General features: G+C 46.4%; 1 protein-coding gene across 1 annotated transcript; it reads right to left on the reverse strand.

Moving 5' to 3' along the window:
- Positions 1-14,105: 14,105 nt before the first annotated feature.
- LOC119521268 (sialic acid-binding Ig-like lectin 6) lies at positions 14,106-18,669 on the reverse strand. The gene is made up of 8 exons (XM_037819357.1): positions 18,458-18,669; positions 17,980-18,387; positions 17,498-17,776; positions 17,164-17,211; positions 15,843-16,241; positions 15,465-15,561; positions 15,112-15,178; positions 14,106-14,943 (listed from the first exon to the last, which is right to left on the reverse strand). Exons 1-5 carry the CDS (start codon positions 18,486-18,488, stop codon positions 15,856-15,858), a joined length of 1,152 nt encoding a protein of 383 aa, XP_037675285.1. The 5' UTR covers positions 18,489-18,669; the 3' UTR covers positions 14,106-14,943; positions 15,112-15,178; positions 15,465-15,561; positions 15,843-15,855.
- Between the last annotated feature and the right edge of the window lie 3,259 nt (positions 18,670-21,928).

The raw sequence follows: 21,928 nt of genomic DNA on the forward strand, positions 1-21,928 counted from the left end.
GGATTCAATCGTTGCTCCAGTCTCCAGTCAGCACGAAGGGTGGTGAATCAGCCGAGCTTGGCTGGACTGCAGGCAATAGGGACACATGGACGGTGACGTCAGTGGACAGAGGAGCTGGGAAACACGAGCGAAAATGTTTCCCAAATGCCAGAAAGAGGCCCAGAATTACAGAATATCCCCCTTCCTTCCCTCCTGCCAGAACATTGCCCCAGGATATAGCTGGTCTGAGAACAGGGTCTCCAGTCTTCGCAGGTGAGGAAACTTTGCAGTATCCAGGATGGTGATCCCTGTTTCATGTGCCTGGGGGCATGTGTGTCTGTGATCTCTTTGTGTGTCTGTCTGAGGTACCATAACCAAGAAGTTAGGATTTATGGCATGACTATGATTTTCAGTCATTAAATAGACATTCCTTTTTTACTTTCTGGTATATTGGAGTAGACAGAGGGAAATACCAGAAATCTCTGAAGTGTAATCCACCTTTATCTTGTAAAATATTCTGACTGACACTTTTACTCATTTGATTCAGTTTTTGGATTTTAGAGTCTTATGATCACCAAGGAAAGCCCCTAATGTTGGGCCTTGGGTCAGGCCAGAGCTAACCCACCCCACTTCCAAAGTTATCTTGATAAGCGAAGCTGGATCTAACCAAAATAGGCCTGCCAGACTTGCACAGGAGCTTAGACTTTACCCTACAAGTCACCTACACTTCATTATAATATGAAAAATCACACCCATCATCATATTAAAGCCATCATTTTCTTACATATGTTCTGTCACTAAGCATGTAATCAATCTGCACATGCTCAATAATTACATCACCTCTAATTACATCACCTGGGGCCATTGTGCTCGTTGCGCTAAAACCTGCCCATCTTTCGATACTATAAAATTATCAGAGTTACTGCAGTTCAGGGATACAGAGTTTAAGGCTGTTAGGACACCTGATCTTCTACTTCATACCAAGCAATGATCTCTTTCTCTCTTTGAAACCCCAGTGTCTCAGGAATTAGTTATTTGAGCAGATAGGGCAGAGAATCCACTGTTTTTGATCAGCATGTCTCTCTCTCTCTCTCCCCCTCTCTCTCTCTCTCTCTCTCTCTCTCTCTCTCTCTCTCTGTGTGTGTGTGTGTGTGTGTGTGTGTGTGTGTGTACTTAAATGTCATTTCTCAGCAAGGGCTTCCATGGACGGCATATACAAGTGTATTATCCATCGCATATCCACTTTCCATCATTCCTATGTTGTTTTCCTCCAAATACCTTATCACCGATCAGTATAACATACAGTCTACTTAATTATTCTTTCCTGTCCCCAACATTAGAATATACGATTTTAGAATGTATGCTTCATGAGGGATTTTGTACCTCTTCCCTTTAATGCTGAATCTATCCTGCCTAGAACAGTGCTTGGCATATATTAGATGCTGGTAAATATTTGCTTTAAGAGTTTTAAAAATTTAGTATATGCAAAAAATATTACTAGGTGTCTCAAATGGAAAATCTTGCATTGCTCAAAACATGTTGTGTCAGATTATTTAATTCAAGCATTTTATTGTCTTTGAGCTATTTTACTTTGCTCTAAGTTGTATATAGCTGATAGCAATACAAATAATTTGTGCTTGTACACATGCACATACATTCTGTCTAGGAGGAGATTTATTTGAATCCATCTCCCTGAGAAAAACAGTTTCACATGCATCCACGTACTCATTTCAGCTTTCCTGTACTCTATATAAATGTGTGCTTCCTTGATTTCTGCCTGTTTGCCTCATTAATAATGGATTAAACAGAATCTTTGACATGTGTTATTTGTTTATGACAGTCATTTTCCCTTTTTTCTTAAAAAAATTATCATTTGATTGCATAAATGAACAAATTTGTATGTGCTTCTGTGCATGCGTTTGCTTTTGGTTTGTGTTATCTTTCAGGCATTAGAGAAAGGACCCCTGGGCCAAATAAGATGGGCCATTCCATTTGGGCAGCATGGAGCCATTGAAGGGTTAGAAGCAGAAAAGTGACACCACTGAACTTGCATTTTTAGAAGTCATTCTGATGTCTCTGTGGAGAATAGATTGGAGAGGGACAGAGAACAAGTGAGAAGATGAATTGCCTTAACTATGGATTTAGGACCCCACTATGGAAAATGAGTCCCTGGAGACAAAGGGCTTCCTATTTCAAATATGTATCTTAGAGGCCCTGTGGCCTTGCCTTGTATGCAGTAGGTGATAAATGTGTGTTGAATGGCAGGCTTACCAAATCTACAGAAAGATAAACACACAAGCAGCAGAATCTTGCATAAAGTATTTTAATTTTGGAAAACACAAGTGTGTGTGTGTGTGTGTGTGTGTGTGTGTGTGTATAGCCTTCTCTCCACATCTCACTCAGAGCCATAGGGAATAGATTTTGGAGACAAGGCATGAGAGGTGAACAGAAGTCTGTTTGTTTGCTTTACTTGGGGTGGGGGGTGGTACAGGACCAAGTCAGTGAAGTGCCTCCCAAATGCACATGGGTGGGTTAGGGATGGGGAGAGGTTTGGGAGATGATTGTGGTATCCCATGTCTGGTTGTTTCCTTTGGGCTCTCATGTCCATGACCTTGCCCTGCCCTGAAGGGTAAAGACATCCCTGTTTTTCCCCCAGCCCTCCTTCTTTGGAGGACTCCAGCCTTGCCCCTGGCTGGGAGCACTGATTTGGGGGAGGATCAGTTGGTGAACACTGTCCTGGTATTTGGGGGGTTCAGACAAGGGCTTACTTTGTGGGGGGGGCCTTCTCACCTGGTGTAGTAGATACAGGTGGGTCCATAGGTAAGGAGGAAGCCAGGTGAGTCCATAGGTAAGGAGGAAGCTGGGTGAGTCTGTAGGTAAGGAAGAAGCCTGGTGACTCTATAGGTAAGGAGGAAGCCAGATGAGTCTGTAGGTAAGGAGGAAATCAGCACCAATGTATTCCCCTGGGCAGAATGAAGACCAGAATCCTAGATGCCTAAGGAGGTGCCACATGGGGGGAGTAGGAGGTAAGAAGTTCCTGTTTCTGTGCCTCAGCCCCTCCCAGAGCTCCATCATTAGGACCCCAGCATCCTCCCCTTCATAACCTTGGGCCTCAGCACAGCCTGTGCTAGAGAGAGGCTGTGGAAAGTGTCTGGGCAGGGATTGGGGTGTGAGCTTTGGGGTAGAAAAGTTAACTGAGAGAGACACCAGAAAGCTCCAGGCAAAAATGATCCGTGTGAGAAAGCACAGAAAGAGTTTAAAGCAAAACAAACCAAAACCAAAACACCAAAAAAACCTGTTTGGGGCTGAAGAGTGAGAATCCACCTTACTTCTTCCAAGGTCTTGCAGAAGCTGCAAAATGCTGTATGGACTCCAACTTTGGGTGACGACTGCTTTCTTCCAATGATTCCCCCAATAATGCCTGCTTCATTGCTCCTATCTAATTACTGGAATGCCCAGGTGCTCAGCTGTCCTCACCTATGGACAGCACCCGACCTCTAGCGGTGGGAGGGGATCCCAGGCTTGAGGATGGAAACAAACCCTGGAGAGTCCGAGACGCCCGTTACCAGCATCTCTCTATTATTGACCTAGGATGTCACCAGACTTCCCCAGCTCCTTCCAGCTCTGCACTGGAGGCCGGTCGGGGCTCTGTCCCCCAGGGGGCGCTCCACCCACCAGGACTCGCTGCCGCCTCTGGGGGAGACCCAGGCAGGGAGCGGGTGCTGTCCGTGGTGCTGAACCAGGATCCTGCTGTCCGCTCAGGTAACGCCCAGCTCTGCAGAAGGGCCCGACCCCAGAGGCTGACTGTCCCAGCCTGGGTCAGAAGGGCCAAGGGGCAGAGGGCGGTCAGGCGTGCTTGAAAGGGATGGACGGAATCAGGAGCAATCAGGAGTGGGCGGTGATGCGTTCATCTCTGCTCTCCTCCCACCCTCCTGTTCACCCTCAAGCACTGTCCCTCCTGTGGATACCGTCCGGCTGCCCCGCTGGGCTGGACAATAGGACAGGAAGGTGTGCCTGCTAAGACCCTCTGTACCCTGCCTTCTCTACTGCTCCTTTAAAAATGATGCTTCATGCTCCCCTCACCAAAATACTGAAAGTGAGGACTAGTCTTCATATTTGACAAAAGAGAAAAAAGGGTCAGGTATGTTAGACACCTTTGTGAAATAGTGATGGTGGAACTGAAATCCAGGCTTGACTGATTCTCCACAAAACCCCAATATCCATAGGCAACTTTCTGGTGATGAACCCATGAGTGCAATTCCTTATAGTCTTTTTTTCTGTGAATTGATTGTTTCAATGTAATATGTTTGTTTGAAGAGTTGTAATTGTACACAGCATTTACTTTTTTACTCTACTTTTTGTCATTTTTAATTAAAATGGGTTAATTTATTTGGTCTACTAGAGCTAGTATTCTAATTTGGTATCCATTTCTCTTGTGCCCTAGAATAAATAGAAGGAGAAAGTATCTATCTTGGAAATTTCACTCTATCTCTGCTCTGGGTCTTGTTTCACACAGAGTAAAGCCACCTTCCTTATAGAGAGTATGAGGGTCTATACCCTTAGCCCCTGATTTCCTCCTTGCCTCGTCTCCTACTTCTGTTCTCTACTCACTTCACTCTTGCCACCATGATCTCACTTTTGCCCCAGCTGTTCCTTCCATCTGGACTGCTTGCAAAGATCCCTGCTTTGCTCCCTGTCCCCCTCACCCCCTGTTTGTGAGATGCCCTGGCCACCCTTGTTAATATTGAGCTCCCGTCCACACCCACTATTCCTCATGTCCCTTAACTTGTCTTTTCTTGTAACCACCTTCAAACACATTATGCGCTGAACTTATTGATTATGTTGCTTGTGTGTGGTGTGTCTCCCTTCTCACTGGAAAATATGTTGCATGATGTACTGCACAGGACTTTCCTTTGTTCTTTCAAGTGCCCATAACTGCTAGGAATGTAATGAGTGTGTACCAAACTTATGTTGAGTGAAACATTGGAGAATCTGAGTTGCAGAACCTTGATGCGCTTTATTAATGCTGTGGTTTCTACTAGTAGCTCTGACCAATTGCATCCTAAGAACAAGAATTATAATCATTTAGAAACAAATATTAATTAATAACCTACTATGTGCCAACCACTGCTCATTGTGTTGAGTTTTATATTGGGCAAGCTGACTCCAAAATGTTTTGCTACCAAACCTTTCCGTGGAAATGAAAGTAGGTGTGCTCATAGAAGACTTGAGGAAGGGAAAAAAAAGGTGCTGAAACTCAGATAGGGCACAATATATAAAGGAAGTAGGACTTTCCTTCCTAGTTGTGTAAAATTCTTTGAATATGCAAAACAGCAAGTTTAGGCAAATTTCCCCCAGGGAAATTATTCAAGCATTTCCTCTGATTCCTGAAAACCAAATTAGACATACCCATTCATGGAATCAGGAAATATCATAAAACATAAATTGGCTGAAAGATGATTTTGATCAAAGGGAATGTTCCAAACACTGTTTGGGTAGTGTCACCCAGTGTTGTCTGGTTTTTATTCTACTGTAACTGAGCAGTTAAACAAAGGAATGGGATATATAATTTTCCACTTCAGATGAAAAGTAAAATAATTCCTATGATTATGAGAGTATCAAGAGACAAGAAAACAAGATGAATAGTGTATTTATTTTGGGTTCTAATAGGAAATTATAATTTAGATTTTAATTTTATAGTTAGAAATATAAAATCAAGCAATACAATGATTCTTTTCACCATTGGATGTTTTGTGATTTTTTTTTTGCTTTAATCAAATGAAAATAATTTTGAAGGAAATATTTGACACAATGATGAACCATGGCTAATGAGGTAGATGTTATCAGATTATAATAAATTTTACATTTAAAAGATCAAAGAACAGCAAACAGCTTTGAAAATATGTACAGTTGTCATACTATCTTAGAGTATCTCAAATATATGTTATATACAGTAATGATTATGTACATATGCATATATTTTTGTATTTTATATCATTTCAATCCTTACTTTTGATAAATGCATAAACTTTGAAACACAGACTCTTATCAAGACATGAAACATTATCACCAACCCAGAAAGTTCCTAATGCCCCTTTTCCTTCATTCGCTGTCATGACCCACAGAGGCATCCAATCTTCTGTTTTTTTCACCTAGAATTAACTTAGCCTCTTCTAGAATTTCGTATAAATGGAATCATAAGGTATATACATTTTGGGTAAGACTTATTTCACTAAGCTTAATGGTTTTGATATTCATATATATTCTTATATATATGAGTTGTTTGTTCCTTTTTTATTGCCAACTAGTTATGCTATTGTAAGAATTTACAACACTTTGTTTATTGATTTTCCAGTTAATGGACACTTGGGCTTTCCTAGTTTGGGGTTATAATGAACATAGTTGTACAAGTCTTTTTGCAGACAAATGGTTTAATTTATCTTGGAGAATTACCTCAGAGTACAATTCCTGGGTCATAAAGCAGGTGTATGTTGAGTTTTATAAGTAACTATCCAACCTGTATCCAAAGTAATTGCACCATTTTGCACTCCCACCAACAATACCTGATAATTCCATTTGCTCAATATCATTGCCACATTGATATTATCAGTACTTTTTTAAAAAAATTTTATTCATTCTGGTGACTGCAGACATAAATGGATTTAGCTTGCATTTGCTTGATGACAATAATGTTGAGCAATAATTTATGTGCTTTTGGGTCAATAATGTTGAGCAATATTTTATGTGCAAATATTTTGACTAAGTTTGTGGTCTTCCTATTAATTTTAATTGTGTTTTTAGAATAGCAAAATGTTTTAATTGTGATAGATTCTCTTATTTATTCCTGTCTTGTGAATCTTTTACCTATGCCCAATTTAAGAAGACAGACTCCTGTTTTCTTCTAGAAGCTTTATAGGTTTAGAGTTTTTAATTTTAATGAAATCTAATTTTTCTGTTTTTCTCTTGCTGCTCATGCTTTTGGTAACATATCTGAGAATCCACTATCAAATCCAAGCTCATGATGATTTACCCCCATTTTCTTCTAAGAGTTTTGTAGTTTGGCATCTTATATTTAGGTCATTGATCTATTTTGAGCTAATTTTTGAATATGGTTTTATGCAGGTGTCTTGCTGAGATTTCAACAGTAATTGTACTAAAACTATAGATAAATTTTGGGTGATAAATATCTCTACTACATTGTCTTCCAATCTATGAACATAGTACATCTCTCCATTTATTTAGATCTTCTTTGTTTTCTTTCATCAATATTTTGTAGTTTTCAGCATATAAATCCTGTACATTTTGTTTCATTTTCTTTGGAGCAATTGTAAATAGTATTGTTAGTATATTGAAATGTGATCAATTTTTGTGCTTGATCCTGTATTCTGCAACCTTGCTGAACTCACTTGTTTGTTGGAGCTTTGTTATTTATTTTTGATAAATTCCTTGAGATTTTCTTCATAAACAATAATGTCTTCCACAAAGACAGTTTTTCTTCTTCCATTCCAATCTGATTGCCTTTGAATTTCTTTTCTTTTCTCATTTTATTGTAGTTGCCAAAACTTCCAGTATTGTAGTCGCCAAAACTTCCAGTATTATCAGTATTAAGATGAGCAAGAATGGTGAATACTGACATCTTTGCCTTCTTCCTGCTTTTAGGAAGAAAGCATTCATTCTTTCATCAAGTAGATGTTAGCTGTAGTGACTTTTGTAAATGCTCTTTATCAAGTTGATATAGTTCCTCTCAATTACTAATTTGCTGAGAGTTTTCATCATAAATGAGTGCTGGATTTTTGTCCAGTGCTTTTTTCTGTTTCAATTAATATGATATTATCATCCTTCTTCTTTTGCTTGCTGATATGATAGCCCAAATTGATTAATTTTCAAATATTGAACAAGGCATTTTTGTGATGGTGATTTGAACATCCTCATCAGAGAATTCCAACATCTGATTCATCATGGTGTTCCTGTCAGTTGTTTTTTTTGTGAATTCAAGTTGTAATTTTCCTGGTTCTTGGTCTGAGGGGTTATATTTTGTAGTATCTTGGATATTTTGTTTATTATGTTAGTACACCTTGGATCCCATTTACAAGTTTTATTTTGGCAGGCAATCACCTTATTTACGTTTAGCATGTGGGTGTTTGCCAATTTTTGTTTTTTGGAAAAAATAACCCTCTAGTTTATGTGATTAAACAAAAATAAAATAAACTACATAGGAACAATTTTAAAGTCCAAAGAGATGCCAACTTTGTTTTAAGGCTGCAGTAGTTGATAAGCATCTCTTTGTACCTTCTCCAGCCTTCTCTGTGGACCACAGTGATACATTTAGAAGCCTGTGAACTAACACAGGAGTTTTTGAACATTACTCCCTTGGTTCTTCACCTGCTCATTGCCAGTTATCCCTCAGCCTGCAGCATAACTTTTAAGATTTTAAAGTAAAAGGTTGGCCAAATTTTAAGGGCTTTGGTTCCAAGGACAGTTTAATTTTCAGAGATCCTTTTGTTTATCTGGTCCCACTGGGGCTCCTGTTTGTTTCCGCTGATGGTGCCCAAGGGAGTGGAGGGTATTTCCCCTGACTTGGTGTCTCCTGGTGGGGGAGAGTTTGTTGGGATCCCCCCATCACTGAACCCTGGGTGCCCCAGTGTCTCTGGGCAAGGAAGGAAAGTCCACCCCGCAGGAACAATGGGGTTTCCCAGGCTGGGTTGCTGATTGTGACTGGATCCCATTCTCAGGTTTTGCCTACCTTCCGTGCTGTGTTGGGCCAGGAGGAGAGTGTCAGGACAATGGGGAGGAATAATGTGAGTCTGGGAATCCTTCCTCAGTTAGGTGACAGGGTGCAAGACGCCCTGACTCAGTGCCACCAGTCCTCCAATCCTGAGGACTCAAAAACTACTTAACCTATCATTTCTACCTTTCAGAGCTCTCCTTTGGTTGTCTCTTACAACATTTCCAGCATTTATAGCTGTGCTTAGAAGGGAGAGGCAGGGAGAAATGGCTGCACACCATCTTGCCTATCAATTTTTTGTGTTTTCATCTGAGGATTGAGTCATATCCCAGAGCTTGCCATTGTCACAAACAGAAATTGATTCAAATATTATCTATTCTGCTTCTTCTGAAGTTTGGAGAGTGGTATTTGGTCTTCAGAGGACTGTAAGTGCTACTTTATGAAGTTATGGCATAACGCGGTTCCCCTATCACAGTCTGGGTGTGGCTGTCTGTTTTTCTTTAAACTACTTTTTATTATTGGAGTGAAGCTTTATAAGGGTAGATATGAGTTCTTGCTTTCCTTCACCATCTCAACCCGTCTCTATTTCTAAGCTGACTTGAAGGGTAAGAAGGTGTCAGCCAGATGATGACATGGTGGTGGCCTTCCTGGAGGAGGGGCGTGAGCACACAAGAAATGAAGGATGCTCGGAAGGGGGATCTTGGAGAATGGCTGGAGGGACTGATGGGGCCTCAAGGACCGTGGAGGAGCAGCCTGGGTGAGACAACAGCCTCCTTTCAACAGCAGTCGGAAACTACAGCCTCTGGAGGGCCTGCTTTTGTAAATTGTTTTGTTTTTTGTTTTTTTTTTGTAGTAATATATGTAACACAAAATTTTCCATTTTAACCATTTTTAAGTTCCACACATCAATAGTATTATTTACATGCATAATATTGTGCTACCATCACCACCATCTATTGCCATGACTTTTTCATAACACCAAACAGAAACTCTGTACCTGAGCAATAACTTTGCATTCCCTTGCTTCCCCCCAGCTTCTGGTAACCTCTGATCTATTTTCCACCACTACCAATTTGGTTATTCTTGATACTTTATGTAAATGGAGCGACACAATAGTTGTCTTTTTGAGTCTGGCTTATTTCATGCAACATGGTGATTTCAATGTTCATTTGTGCTGTACCATTTGTCAGCATTTGATTCCCTTTTCTTGCTGAATATTATTTCATCGTAGGCATACACTACATTTTGTTTATCTATTCATCTGTTGATGGACACTTGGGTTGGTTCTACCTTCTGGCTGTTGTGGATAATGCTACTATAAACATTAGTGCGCAAGTGTGGGTTCAAGTTCTTTTTTCTATTCTTTTGGTATATAACAAGAGGTGGACAGCCAGATTATAAGGCAACTCCATGTTTACATTTTTGAGAGTAAATAAAGTTTTGTTGGAACACAGCCACATTAATTCATTTACATTTATCTAAGGCTGTTTTGTGCTACAGGGACAGAGTTGAATAGTTGCAACATAGAACAAATGGCCCTCAAAACACAAAATATTTATTACCTGGAACTTCACATAAAAGCTTTGCCATCCCCTGACTAAGAATGTCAATTTGAGAAGCTTGTTATTTATTCTTCATGTCTGGGAAGATATGACAGTATTCTGACTCTGGTCAGCTCAGAGCTTTATAAAATTTTCTGAATGTTAATATGTGATCTTTGCTGTAGCAAGACATAAAGGAGGCACAGAAGCCAGGAGAAGGCAGGCAGGATGGAAAAGGAAGAGGCAGGCATGCAGAGAAAGGATGCCAGAGGGCGATCAGGGAAGGGACCTGTGCTGGGGTTTTGAGCAGGGGATGGGAGTGCGCGGCTGAAGCTGTCTCTGGGATTGGACGTGCACAGCTTCTGGCCAGTGTCACTAACACCTTCCTGGTCAAGCTGCAAGAAACCAGCAGGCACCAAACTCTCCTGGAGAACCTCAGCCTCAAGATTACCCAAACACCATAATTACATGGAACATTGAATAGAGAGTGAGAGCTAGTTGGTTTGTACAGGTCCTTGTGAAACCCCTATAAATCCCAAAGTAATCTGGGCAGAGAAAAAAAGTGCATTTGCAAAGCCCCTCTGAGGGACTGGGGGGAAATGCAGAAACATTAAACTTCCCCACCTGGGGAATTACTGATATTCTTACAAGCATTGGGGATGACCAATTTAGAAGGCTGAGCTCTTGATCACGGGGCTTGCCCTTCTGAAGGTTGTTACTGTAAAGGAGAGGCTAAGCCTACTTACAATTGTGCCTAAGAGTCACCCCAGAGAACTTCTTTTGTTGCTTATATATGGCCTTTCTCTGCAAGCCACCTTGGCAGGAAAACTCATTGCCCTCCCCCCATGTGGGACATGACTCGCAAGAGTGTGAATCTCCCTGGCAGTGTAGGACATGACTCCTGGGGATGAACCTGGACCCAGCATTATTGGTTTGAGAACATCTTCTTGACCAAATGAGGCAATAGAAATGAAACAATAAATTTTTAGTGTCTGAGAGATTTCAAATAGAGTTGACAGGTCATTCTGGAGGTTGTTCTTTTGCTTTATATAGATACCCCTTTTTAGTTTTTAGTGTGTTGTAATAGCTGGAGGGAAATACATGAAACTGTTGAACTGCAACCCAGTAGCCTTGATTTTTGAAGACAATTGTATAACTATGTACCTTATTATGGTGTGACTGTGGAAACCTTGTGAGTCACACTCCCTTTATCCAATGTATGGACAGATGAGTATAAAAATGGGAACAAAAATTAAATGACTAATAAGGGGATGGAATGTTTTGGGTGTTCTTTTTTACTTGTATTTCTATTCTTTTTTTAATTTAATTTAATTTTATTTTTCTTGAGTAATGAAACTGTTAAAGGGTGATTTGGGTGATGAATGCACAACTTTCTGATGGTACTGTCAACAATTGGTTATATACTGTGGATGACTGAAGGGTATTTGAATATCTCTCAATAAAACTGAATTTAAAAAAAAGAAAGAACGAACCAGGATCTCTGGGTGTCTTACACATGAACTTTTATTTAAGTCTCATGGTGCACGTGTGCGGTAGGACTTATGACACACATTATGTAGAGCAGCACACGGAGACATGGAGGAATAAAGTGGCTTGTGTGATGTCACACGTCAGTGAAAGAACGGGAAGGGACTTGATCCCAGGTCATGCGATTGCAAAGCTTCGGGCAATGCCACCAGTGCTCAAAACGCATACAGTGGTTTGGACCCCACCGTCTCTGTGGGTGTGAAATTCCCGTGAGGCAGCCCCTGGGTCTCCCTTCCCCTAGAGGGTGTGCCCCTCGGGCTGTGACTAGTGCTCCCACCGATGCATCACTTGCGCCTGATCTCTGAGTACTCAGTGTGGAAGACGTGGCCCCTGAAAGCTGAGGGTGGCGTAATGGATCTCCGGCTCCATCCTGGGATCAGAGGGGCTTTCTGATGGAGCCTCTTTCTGGTGATCCTGCTGGGAGGCGAGAGAAGGAGGTCAGAGCAGGATAATGGGGGCTGGGAAAAGGCAGAGAGTGTCCATGAGGTGAATGTGGATCTCCCAGAACGTGAATTCATCCATCTGTTCTCTCATCAAAAATTCCTTAAGTCCCCATTCACTCAGAAACCCAACACATAAACACTTATTGGTTGTGTTCCAATTCCACCAGACACACACACATACCTATGGGAAAATACTAGTATTTTACCCATTTTACAGACAAGAAAACTACGTCTTGGAGAGATTATGTACTGGCCCAAGGTCATAAATCCAGCTCAGGTCTCTCTGAACCCAGAGCATGGGTTCCCATGTGCCAGACCCTGGGTACTCAAGAGGGGAGTGAAGAAGTCTGGGGCCCTGCGAATTACCTCCTGGCAGGAGACGGAGAGAGAAATGGACTGTTAAACACATAAACCCATAGTTGTAAATTGTGATACCATGGGACGAAATGCAGAGAGGTAGAGAGAAGAACAAGGTCCGAATCAAAGTTGGCCTTGCCCTTGAGGAGCTCACTGTGTAGGGGAGACACATGGGGTGCATTTGGGACAAGGTGTGAGGAGCCTCCCCACGGAGATGCAGCTGGCACATGGGGGAGGGGGTGTCTAATCCTGCCTGGAAATGACCAAAGTTTACGGACTACATCCACTTTCTGCTGAAGGCCCACCCGTTTCTTGGTTCTAGATTTACTGTGACATTTCTCAAGAGTCATTTACACCCACTATTTCCACTTCCTCACCTCTCTTCTGTCTTGAACTTGCTGCTCTCTAGGTATCTTCCCCACCATGGTACCAGATGTGCCCTTTTCAAAATCAGCAGTGTATATTCCTAAGCTAAATTCAAATGGACATTTCTCAGGCCCCTTCTTACTGAACTCACAGCATCTGAAACAGATGACCAGTCTCTCCTTGAAACTCCATCTTCTGTGGCCACGAAGACCCAGCCCTTCACTCCCTTGGTCCCACGTCTCACTCCAGTGTCTGCCTCTTCTCATCCACCTGCTGTTTCCCCCTCTTCCCCCTGACTCTAAATGCTGAGGGTCTCAGGATTTTCTCCTGGATCCCTCCTAGTCTGTGTGGTCTCATTCACTGTCAGACCCAGACATGAAGGGTCCTCGTGCCCCTCTCTCATGCTGGGACCACTCTCCTGAGCCCCAGGCTCTAACCATCTACTTATCATCTCCACTTCCATGTCTGAATGGAACCTCATCTTAAAATCCATAAAATGATATCCTGGTCCCCTCCCCTACACACGTTCCCCTGCAGTGTTGGCAATTTCAGTAATTGGCAAAACCATTTGTTGTGTTGCTTGGGGAAACCTCACTGGATTCATCTTAGAGATCTAGGATATCCATGAACACATAGAACAGGTATGGATTTCTATGGGGTCATCTTTCATATCTATGACATCTGTGAGTCATGGCAGCAAGCCCTCTTTGCTCCCACCCCACGTCAGCTCCATCACTCCACTAGTGAATTCCATCATCTCCACCTTCTAAATGTTAAAAGAACCGAACTTCTCTACATGAGATCCAGCATTGGTACCCTGGACTAAGTCTACATCACATCAGACTAGATTATCAAATACCCTCCAACTGGTCTCCTGCCTTCTACCCTTGCCCCACAACAGGCTTTCTCAATACAGTAGTCACAGCAAACACATTAAAATGAGTGTCAGACCTTGTCACTCCCTTACTCAAAGCACATACGTAATTATGGTGACCTGAAGGACCCTGAAATATTTGCAACCTTTGTGCTTCCTGTTTGTGTGTGTGTGTGCCTCTTCAATTTCATTTCCTACACCCATTACCCACCCAGCCCTGCCTGGCTCTACCTTGGCCACACTGTCTCACTTGCACTTTCTCTCTCAAACACTCACGTCCCAGCCGCAGAGACCTAGCACCTGCTCCTCCCTCTCTTTGAGTTTTATCGTTCTCACTCTGGCTGATGCTGTGTCCTTCACTTCTTGCAGGTTTTGCTCAAGGGTCATTCTTCAGCCCCCTCGACTGTCCCTCCTCACTTTTATGTTTCATCTCCCTTCATCGCCCTTAATTCTTGCTGACTTCCCATATCTTATCACTACTCATTGTTTTCATGTCCTTCCCAATAAACGTAAGTCCATAGAGCAGGGACAGTGCACACTTGTCCACAGGTACGACCCAAGCACCTAGAGCAAAGCCTGGGAACCTGATAGCTGTTTGCTGAAGGACTGGATGTGTATATCCTGACAGTGAGATCCACATTAGTCAGAGTCACAGAAATAAATGACAGTCAGAGCTTGTGGAATGAGCAGCATTTGGACAGTTTGATGCTGATTTGGAGGGGACAACAAAGCAATGGTTCTGACATGCAAATATCTGGCTCTGGTTGAGGAGACTGCGAAGGCCAGTGTGGGAGGAGGTAGACCTGGGGGTCCTGCCCCAAATGCCCATCCAGTGTGGACCCCCATCTTCCCACACTGGGGGATGCGCTGTGCTTGAAGCTTGGCAATGACGGGACGCAGATCTCTTATGGAGGTAACGCTGAGGAACTGTGCTGAGAGGACAGGTGGAGGCAGGAGGTGTGACATGAAGCTCTGAGGGGAGCTCAGTTCAGAGAGGGGCGAGAGGGGAAAAGGTGTGGAGCTGCCTTAAGAAGCCCAGACGCACGTTGTGGTGTAAGGCCCAGGAAGAGGAGACGGAGGATGGGGGCAGAACAGGGCCAGGTCTTCCACCTGGTGACGCAGACCAGAGAGTGATCAGGGAGATGGAGAATCCGATAGGAGCCACGTTTAGGGAAGGAGAAGAGCTCCCTTCTGTCCCTGCAGAACGTGGCCTGACCCTCAGCCGCCCTGGGAGGTGTGGGAGGACAGAGCAGGAGCCAGGATGCCCACAGCTCTCACCAGGGAGGCTGGGGGGACGCCATCCGCTCCCGTTGCTCTCACAGCTTTCTTCCTGCAGGACTTCACCCTGACGGGGGACACGGGGGTCTTCAGCCTGGTTCACTCGGGACGCGGGGTCACTGCCATGCGGCTGGAATGGGTGACCAAGGCTGGCAGCCTTAGCCTGACTTTGTAACAAGGCCCCTCCCCCCTGGACGTCTGGACCAGGACCTGGGAGAGACCCCAGGCCTGCTGCAGTGGATCCATGTGGGATCCCCACCATCCCTGCACCCTCTGCCCTTCTAGACCCTCACAGCACTTCCAGGACCCCTGTCACCCCTGTGGCCCTCACCCAACCCAGGGCTGATGCTCACGTGAAGAAGATGAGGCAGAGGCAGAGAGCGAGCAAGACCGCGACGCCAGCACCCCCTACAGCCCCCGGGATCACGCCTGCCCCGGCTCCTGGCTTCCCTGAAGTTAAGTGAGACTTGGTTGTTGTCCAAGCCCCATGCACAGGCAGGTGTGCCCCCTCCTCTCCATCAGGTCCACTGTGTGGCCTCCCCTGCATCCAGGGTTCTCCCACCCACTGTGGGGCCTCGGTCTTCTCCAGATCATGCAATGGGGCTCAGTCCACCAGCACCTCCTGTCCAGCCCACGCACTCCTGAGCAGCAAACATCAGTTCCTCTCCATCCAAGGTCTCCCCACAACAGGGCCATGGAGGATCTGGGTCCCATAGCCAAACCGAGCTCACCCCACACTGAGCTTCAGGAAGTCTTCAGTCCTGTCTGACCAAGCTGGAGGTCACCGTGAAGATGTGCTCCTGCTTCTTCTCTACACCTTCTGCTCCCCATCCTCGTCCTACTAGAAAGGCGTCCCAGAGCCCCACACTCACAGAGCACAGAGAGGCTGAGCGAGACGTGCAAGGAGCCCAGAGGATGCCGAGCTCGGCAGGTGAACTCTCCTTCCTCATCTGTCCCTACTCGAGGCAGCTCCAGGACCCCAGAGTCGGAGATGGGGAAGGTGTTCAGGGCTGGGGACCCCCAGAACCAGCTCAGCTGTGCAGGGGGGTTGCTGTCAGCCTCACAGAGCAGGCGCAGAGCCTGGCCCCCCAGGACGGGAAGGGACGAGATGTTTCCCTGACTCCTCAGAGCTGTGGAAGGGAGATGCAGGAAAAGTGAGGGGAGGGGGAAAGGGAGAGAAGGAAGAGACTGGGGGAGAAACAAGAGATGAGAAGGGGCAGAGAGAGACAGAGAGACAGGTGCATAGAGGCAGAGAAAGATGGAGATGTAAGGCACAGAAAGAGATGTAATGATGGAGAGAAAGCCAGAGGATAATACCAAAATGCAGAGAGAAATATGCAAAGATGCAGAGAGAGACAGAGAGAGAGAGAGAGAGAGAGAGAGAGAGAGAGAGAGAGAGAGAGAGAGAGAGAGAGAGATTGTGGGGAGGGGGAGTGAGCTGTGCGATGCTGGAAGGCCTTATCCTTCCCTCCTTCTCAGGACCCAAGGGGATGTGAATCTCCACCTTGACCTCACTGACCCCGTCATTCAGGGTTCACAGGTTCTCCTTTCTGCCTAGAGAAAGGGCTGGAAGTGGCAGGTGTCGGGCTCTCAGGTGAGATCCCAACGATCTCCTGGCCTGTATAGTCCCCTGGCCGTGCCTCTGGGAAGCCAACACCCAGGATCAAGGACAGGTCTCAGCATCTCCTACTACAGGTCTGTGAGCACAGATGTCCTCTTGGAGCTCACTGTCCAGGGAGGGGACCAGGTGCCGTCGTCACTGGGAGGGGCAGTGGGGCGAGGGATGGGCTCTGGGCAGACGTCAGGGTGAGGCTGAGCGGGCGACAGTGCACAGCTCCCCAGGGAGATCCAGGGATGGGAGGAGGGGAAGAGGGTCCTCGGGAAGGCAGGGTGGGGCTGCTGGTCGCCCTGGCCTTGCAGCGGCAGAGGATGTTTGGGAGGAGGCCCATCGGGGGCTTCTCACGTAGAACCCAGATGCCCCCACCCCCATTATGAGAGCACTGACAGACCCCTCTGACCCAAACTGGCCAAGAGTCCACTGCTCTTTCCTACCTGAGCCGTCTCCTGGGTGGACGACGATTGTCAGGTTCTGTGGAGCATTTGGGACACAGACAGAATTTTCCCTTCAGAGGGTCCAGGCAAAGGCAGGCATTTTCCCACCAGAAGCCACAGAGGGTGACAGGTTGGGTTCGTGTCCATCCAGACGCCCTACTCAGCTGGGACTGAGGCACCAGTGTCCCCAGCATCTGCCCTCTGTCCCCACCCACAGGGACCCAGGCGACCCCTGACACTCCCGCCCAAATTCCAGGGGCAGCGCAGTGTCCAGGGCCCTGACTCTCCCTCCCCACTGCCCTCAGGGACCCGGGCGTCCTGGCCCAGCACTCACAGGAGATACTGAGCTGGACGGTCCTCTCCACGGTCACCCCCGCTCCAGGGAAGGTCACCTGGCAGGTGAGGTTGGTGCCGTGGTCCTGGGGCCGTTGAGTGAGGGTGAGCACTGGGGAGAGGCGGGTGCTGGGGCCCAGGGAGGGGAGGGCGGCTGACCTCCAGGAGAAGGTGGGGGGCGTCCCCCGCTCACAGGCCCAGGGCACAGCGCAGGTCAGGCTGCTGGGGCTGCCGGACTCCAGGGTCCCCGGGATCTGGATGTCGGGTGTCTGGGTCAGGGCTGGTGGGGGGCGGGGAGACGCAGGAGCAGGAGGGAGGGGTGCCTGGGTGAGCCCGAGAGAAGCCGCAGGCTTTGATCCAGCTCCTCCCCCAGCCCAGCCTCGCTTTACCCCCAGCACCCTCCCCAGGGCAAGGAGCAGGGGTCCCAGGCTGTCAGGGGCCCATGACCTTCTCCTGGGGCCTCTCCTGGAGCCAGTTCCTCACCTGTCACATGCACAGAGACCTTATTTAGTAGGTAACTATGTTTCATATGTCCTTTTTCCACCTGAAAAAAGTATGTTCCTTCGACCCCACTCTGTGCATCTCTGATGTCCAGGGAGCAGTTACATCTTCTGGGGTCTCCAAGGAGGTGAAATTGGCCCTGGGTCACCCCCTGCACACTTCGGTGTGGGTTATTTGTGGCCACTGGAGCATCCCGGGATATAGCAGCCTTTTCCCGGAACCAGAAGCCAAGAGCTGTTCTGGAATCATTCCACCAGGGACATGGGAAGGAGTCAGTCCAGCCTTTCCAGACGTAGATGACCTGGCAGGGGACGAAGACACACAGGCCCTCCTGCACGGTCACTGACTCCTGCACTCGCAGCCGGTATCTCGAATCCTGAGCCAGGGACCCTGTGGGGAAACAAGGTCAGCCGCAGCCCCAGCCCCAGCCCCACCCGCCCCTCTCCCCGCGGACCCTCACCTGCCCACAGCAGAGGCAGCAGCAGCAGCATCTCAGGAGGGTCCCGGGGCTGCTTCTGCCTGAGAAGAGAAGAGGAAAGCAAGTGAGAGGGAGGGAGGCAGGGACCCACCGGAAGCTGGTGCAGAGCACGAGACCAGGGCGTTCACAGAAGAGGAACTTCAACCCACAGGCAGTCGGAGCTCGTCCCCTCCACTCAGAGGGGATGGAAACCCCAGAATCAGAGACCTGCCCAAAGAGGACGGCAGGGAGGACAGATCCCCGCGTCCTGCCTCCCAGTCTCCGGTGCTTCCCGGTCACCAGTCCTGGTGCACAGCAGCTCCAGGACATCTGAGATGTGGGAGGGGTAAGTATTCCGTGAGTCCTCCCAGTTTGAGGAGCTCTTCTCTCCACCATTTCCACACCAAGAATCCCATCTACTCCTGGTCTGGTCCCAAGAGTCACAGCCTCATCCAGAGCTGTGTGGTGGACAGTCCTGCCAGGGGTGGGATTCTTTAGGGTCTGTAAGTGTCTGGGGCATAGCAAATGAAAAGGCTCCTGAGTTAGGTAGGGAGGGATCTGTCCTCCATCCATCCATCCATCCATGTGTCCATCCATCCATCCATACATACATACATACATTAATCCATCCATCCATTTATCCATCTATTCAACCATCCATCCGTTCTGTCAGTCCATCCATCCAACCATCCATCCATCCATTCACTGAACAAGTAGTGAGAATCCATTAATTTGTGGGGCCAGAGATAAGAAGAGATATGACCTGGCCATGGCCTCGTGATGCTTCCCCTCCAGCTACCTCACATCCTCACCCAACACACAGACCTGACTGGATTTAAGCTGTAGTCACTGGTGACCGTCCCATGTCTTATCAAAACACATTGAACATTTAAAAAATACAAGTGGGGTTTTCTTTTGGTTTCTGTCACGCTGATTTGCAAACTTTCAATGACATCTCCAAAATAATACCATGTAGCAACTTTTCATGCAATTCAAAATGAGAACACTGATATTCTACAGACCAGGGCAAAAGAAAGTTCTCTTGCTCAACTGCTGAAATTCAGTACAACGTGGATTGAAACAATTTTCTTACTTCCTCATCACATACATTAGCATTTTCCTTTTCTGTAGAAAAAAAGTCTGATTCTCAGAGATGAATGTGGTTCCAAAGTCATAGTATTCCCAGAAAATATGCATGGATATTTGAATAGAATTAAAATTTCAGCTCAGAGTACTTGGTTTTCATCTTACTCTATGTAGTGTGTCTCTGGCAAGTTCTTAAGACTTATGCCACTATATATTTGGAAAACATTTAAACACATTATATAGATAGTCATTCAATCTTATTAAGTAGACAGAGTTTTGCATCCTGTTCAATATATGAGGAATTGAGTCTCCAATCAGTAAAATAGTTGGAACTGGCTCCAGGTTACGAAAAAAGGAAGAATTCATTTAGTGACTTATAATAGAAAATCTTATATACCACCAAGGAGTCATAATGTTGGGTCACATGGTAAGTGAATATGTAAATTTATGCAAAATTGCCAAACTGTTTTCCCATGTCGAGCAATTTCTCATTGCCAACGTCAGTTTCTGAGAGTTCTAACTGCACCACAGCCTCACCAGCACTTGGTATTATCAGGGTGGAATTTTTGGTTTTGTTTTTTAATCATTTGAATACTTGTGTTGTGGTATCTCATTCCTGTATTAATTTGTAATTCCCTAATGACAAATGGTGTTGATTGTGTTTTCGTTTGCTTGTTTATCATCCATGTTTCTTCTTTGGTGAAGCGGTTGATCAAACATTTTGCCCACTTTACTTTTAACATCATTCTGTATTTTTTTATTCTTTTGTTTTGGGAGTCCTTTATATATTCTGGATACAAGTCATCCATCAGATCTATGCTTTGCAGGTACATTCTCCCAGTCCGTAACTTTTCCTTTCACTCTCTTACTGGTGCTTTTGCAGATTGGTTGACCCCTGTTAACAAAAGCATGTGCACGTGAGACAACCCACTAGTGTGACAGGTCCTGGAAAACAGAAAAAGGAGGATAAAGAAGGGAGCAACGCCGGGGGCAGAAGGGGGTATTCTGAGGTGCAAAAGTCCCACGGCCACCCCAAAATACCCACATCCCAATCCCTGCAAGCTGCAATATGACCTAATAGGTAAAGGGGACTTTGCAGATGTGACGAAGATCAGGATCTTGGTAGGGGGAGGTTATCCTGGATCACCCAGGTGGGCCCAAGCTGCTCACTAGTGTCCCTATAAGACAGGGGGAGGGGGAGATGTGATCCACACAGAAGGGGAGGGGGTGCAGTGTGGCCCCAGAGGCAGAGAAGGGGGGAGGCAGCCACGAGTCAAGGAGAGTTGGCAGCTGCCACGAATTAGAAGAGGCCAAGAAAGGATGGTCCCCTGCGTCTTTTAGATCCCATCTCGATGTAGTTTGCTACAAGGGCCAAAGGGAATTAACTCAGACAGGAATCCATTAAGCAACACTGGGAGAAAGCAGAGAAGGAACTGAGAAGGGTCTTTCTTCAGCTGCTCCATGTCTCGGTTCCCCATTCACAGCAAAGCTCCTCAAATAGTTTGTTCTCACTCCTCCCACATCCTCTCCCCAATGCCTTTCTGAACTTCCTCCCCTCACATCCTCGCACCTTTCCCACCACTCCATTAAAACCCCCGTCGTCAAGACCACCAGTGACAAACGTGTTTCCAGATTTAACTGTCGCGTCTCAGCCCCCATGAATGGACATAGCATGTGGGTGCACGGGGCACACAGCCCACTCCCCCTCACTCGCATCCAGGACGCCGTGCTCTCCTGCTTCACCTGAGGCACCTGCCGCCCCTTCTCACCTGCTTTGCCTGCTCCTCCTCTCTGCACCGTCCCGGGCTGTGTCCTCACGTCCGTCTCCACCTACAGTTTCACCTCGTCACTGTCATCACTTCACACCTGCTCTACAATCAACATCTGCAGCCTGGACCCTCTCCTGACCTCCAGGCGTCTATACTCACCTGTCCACCTGCCTGCTGCTGGGATGTCTAGTAGCCCCTCGGAGTTTACATCTGCCTCAAATCCCTGCTCTTTGACATCCTCTATGTGTTGCAACTTCACCCATCTGGTTGCTCAGGGGAAAAGTTTTGGCGCCATCCTTGCTCGTCGCTTTCCCTCACCCCTTCCATTAGAAAACTCTAAACTTGATCTTCAAGGTGTTTGTAACACCGTGTCCTCACTGCCAGCTCCACCTCCTGGTTCCACCCCATTGCCTCCTGCCTGGCGTGTCCAGCAGGTTCTTCTCACTGTCTTTCTGTCCAGCCTAGTCTTAGCAGAGAAGCCCTGAGGATGCTGCTAAAGTGAAAGTCCATCCCGTCTCCCCTCCCCCAAGTTTCCAGGTTCTTCATTGTCCTGCAAGGCCCCTCGCGGTCGGCACCACCCTCCCCGCTGCTCCCACCACTGGCCTTTCAACACTGGCCT

Source organism: Choloepus didactylus, chromosome 27 (genome assembly GCF_015220235.1).
Source record: "Choloepus didactylus isolate mChoDid1 chromosome 27, mChoDid1.pri, whole genome shotgun sequence".
NCBI lineage: Eukaryota > Metazoa > Chordata > Mammalia > Pilosa > Megalonychidae > Choloepus > Choloepus didactylus.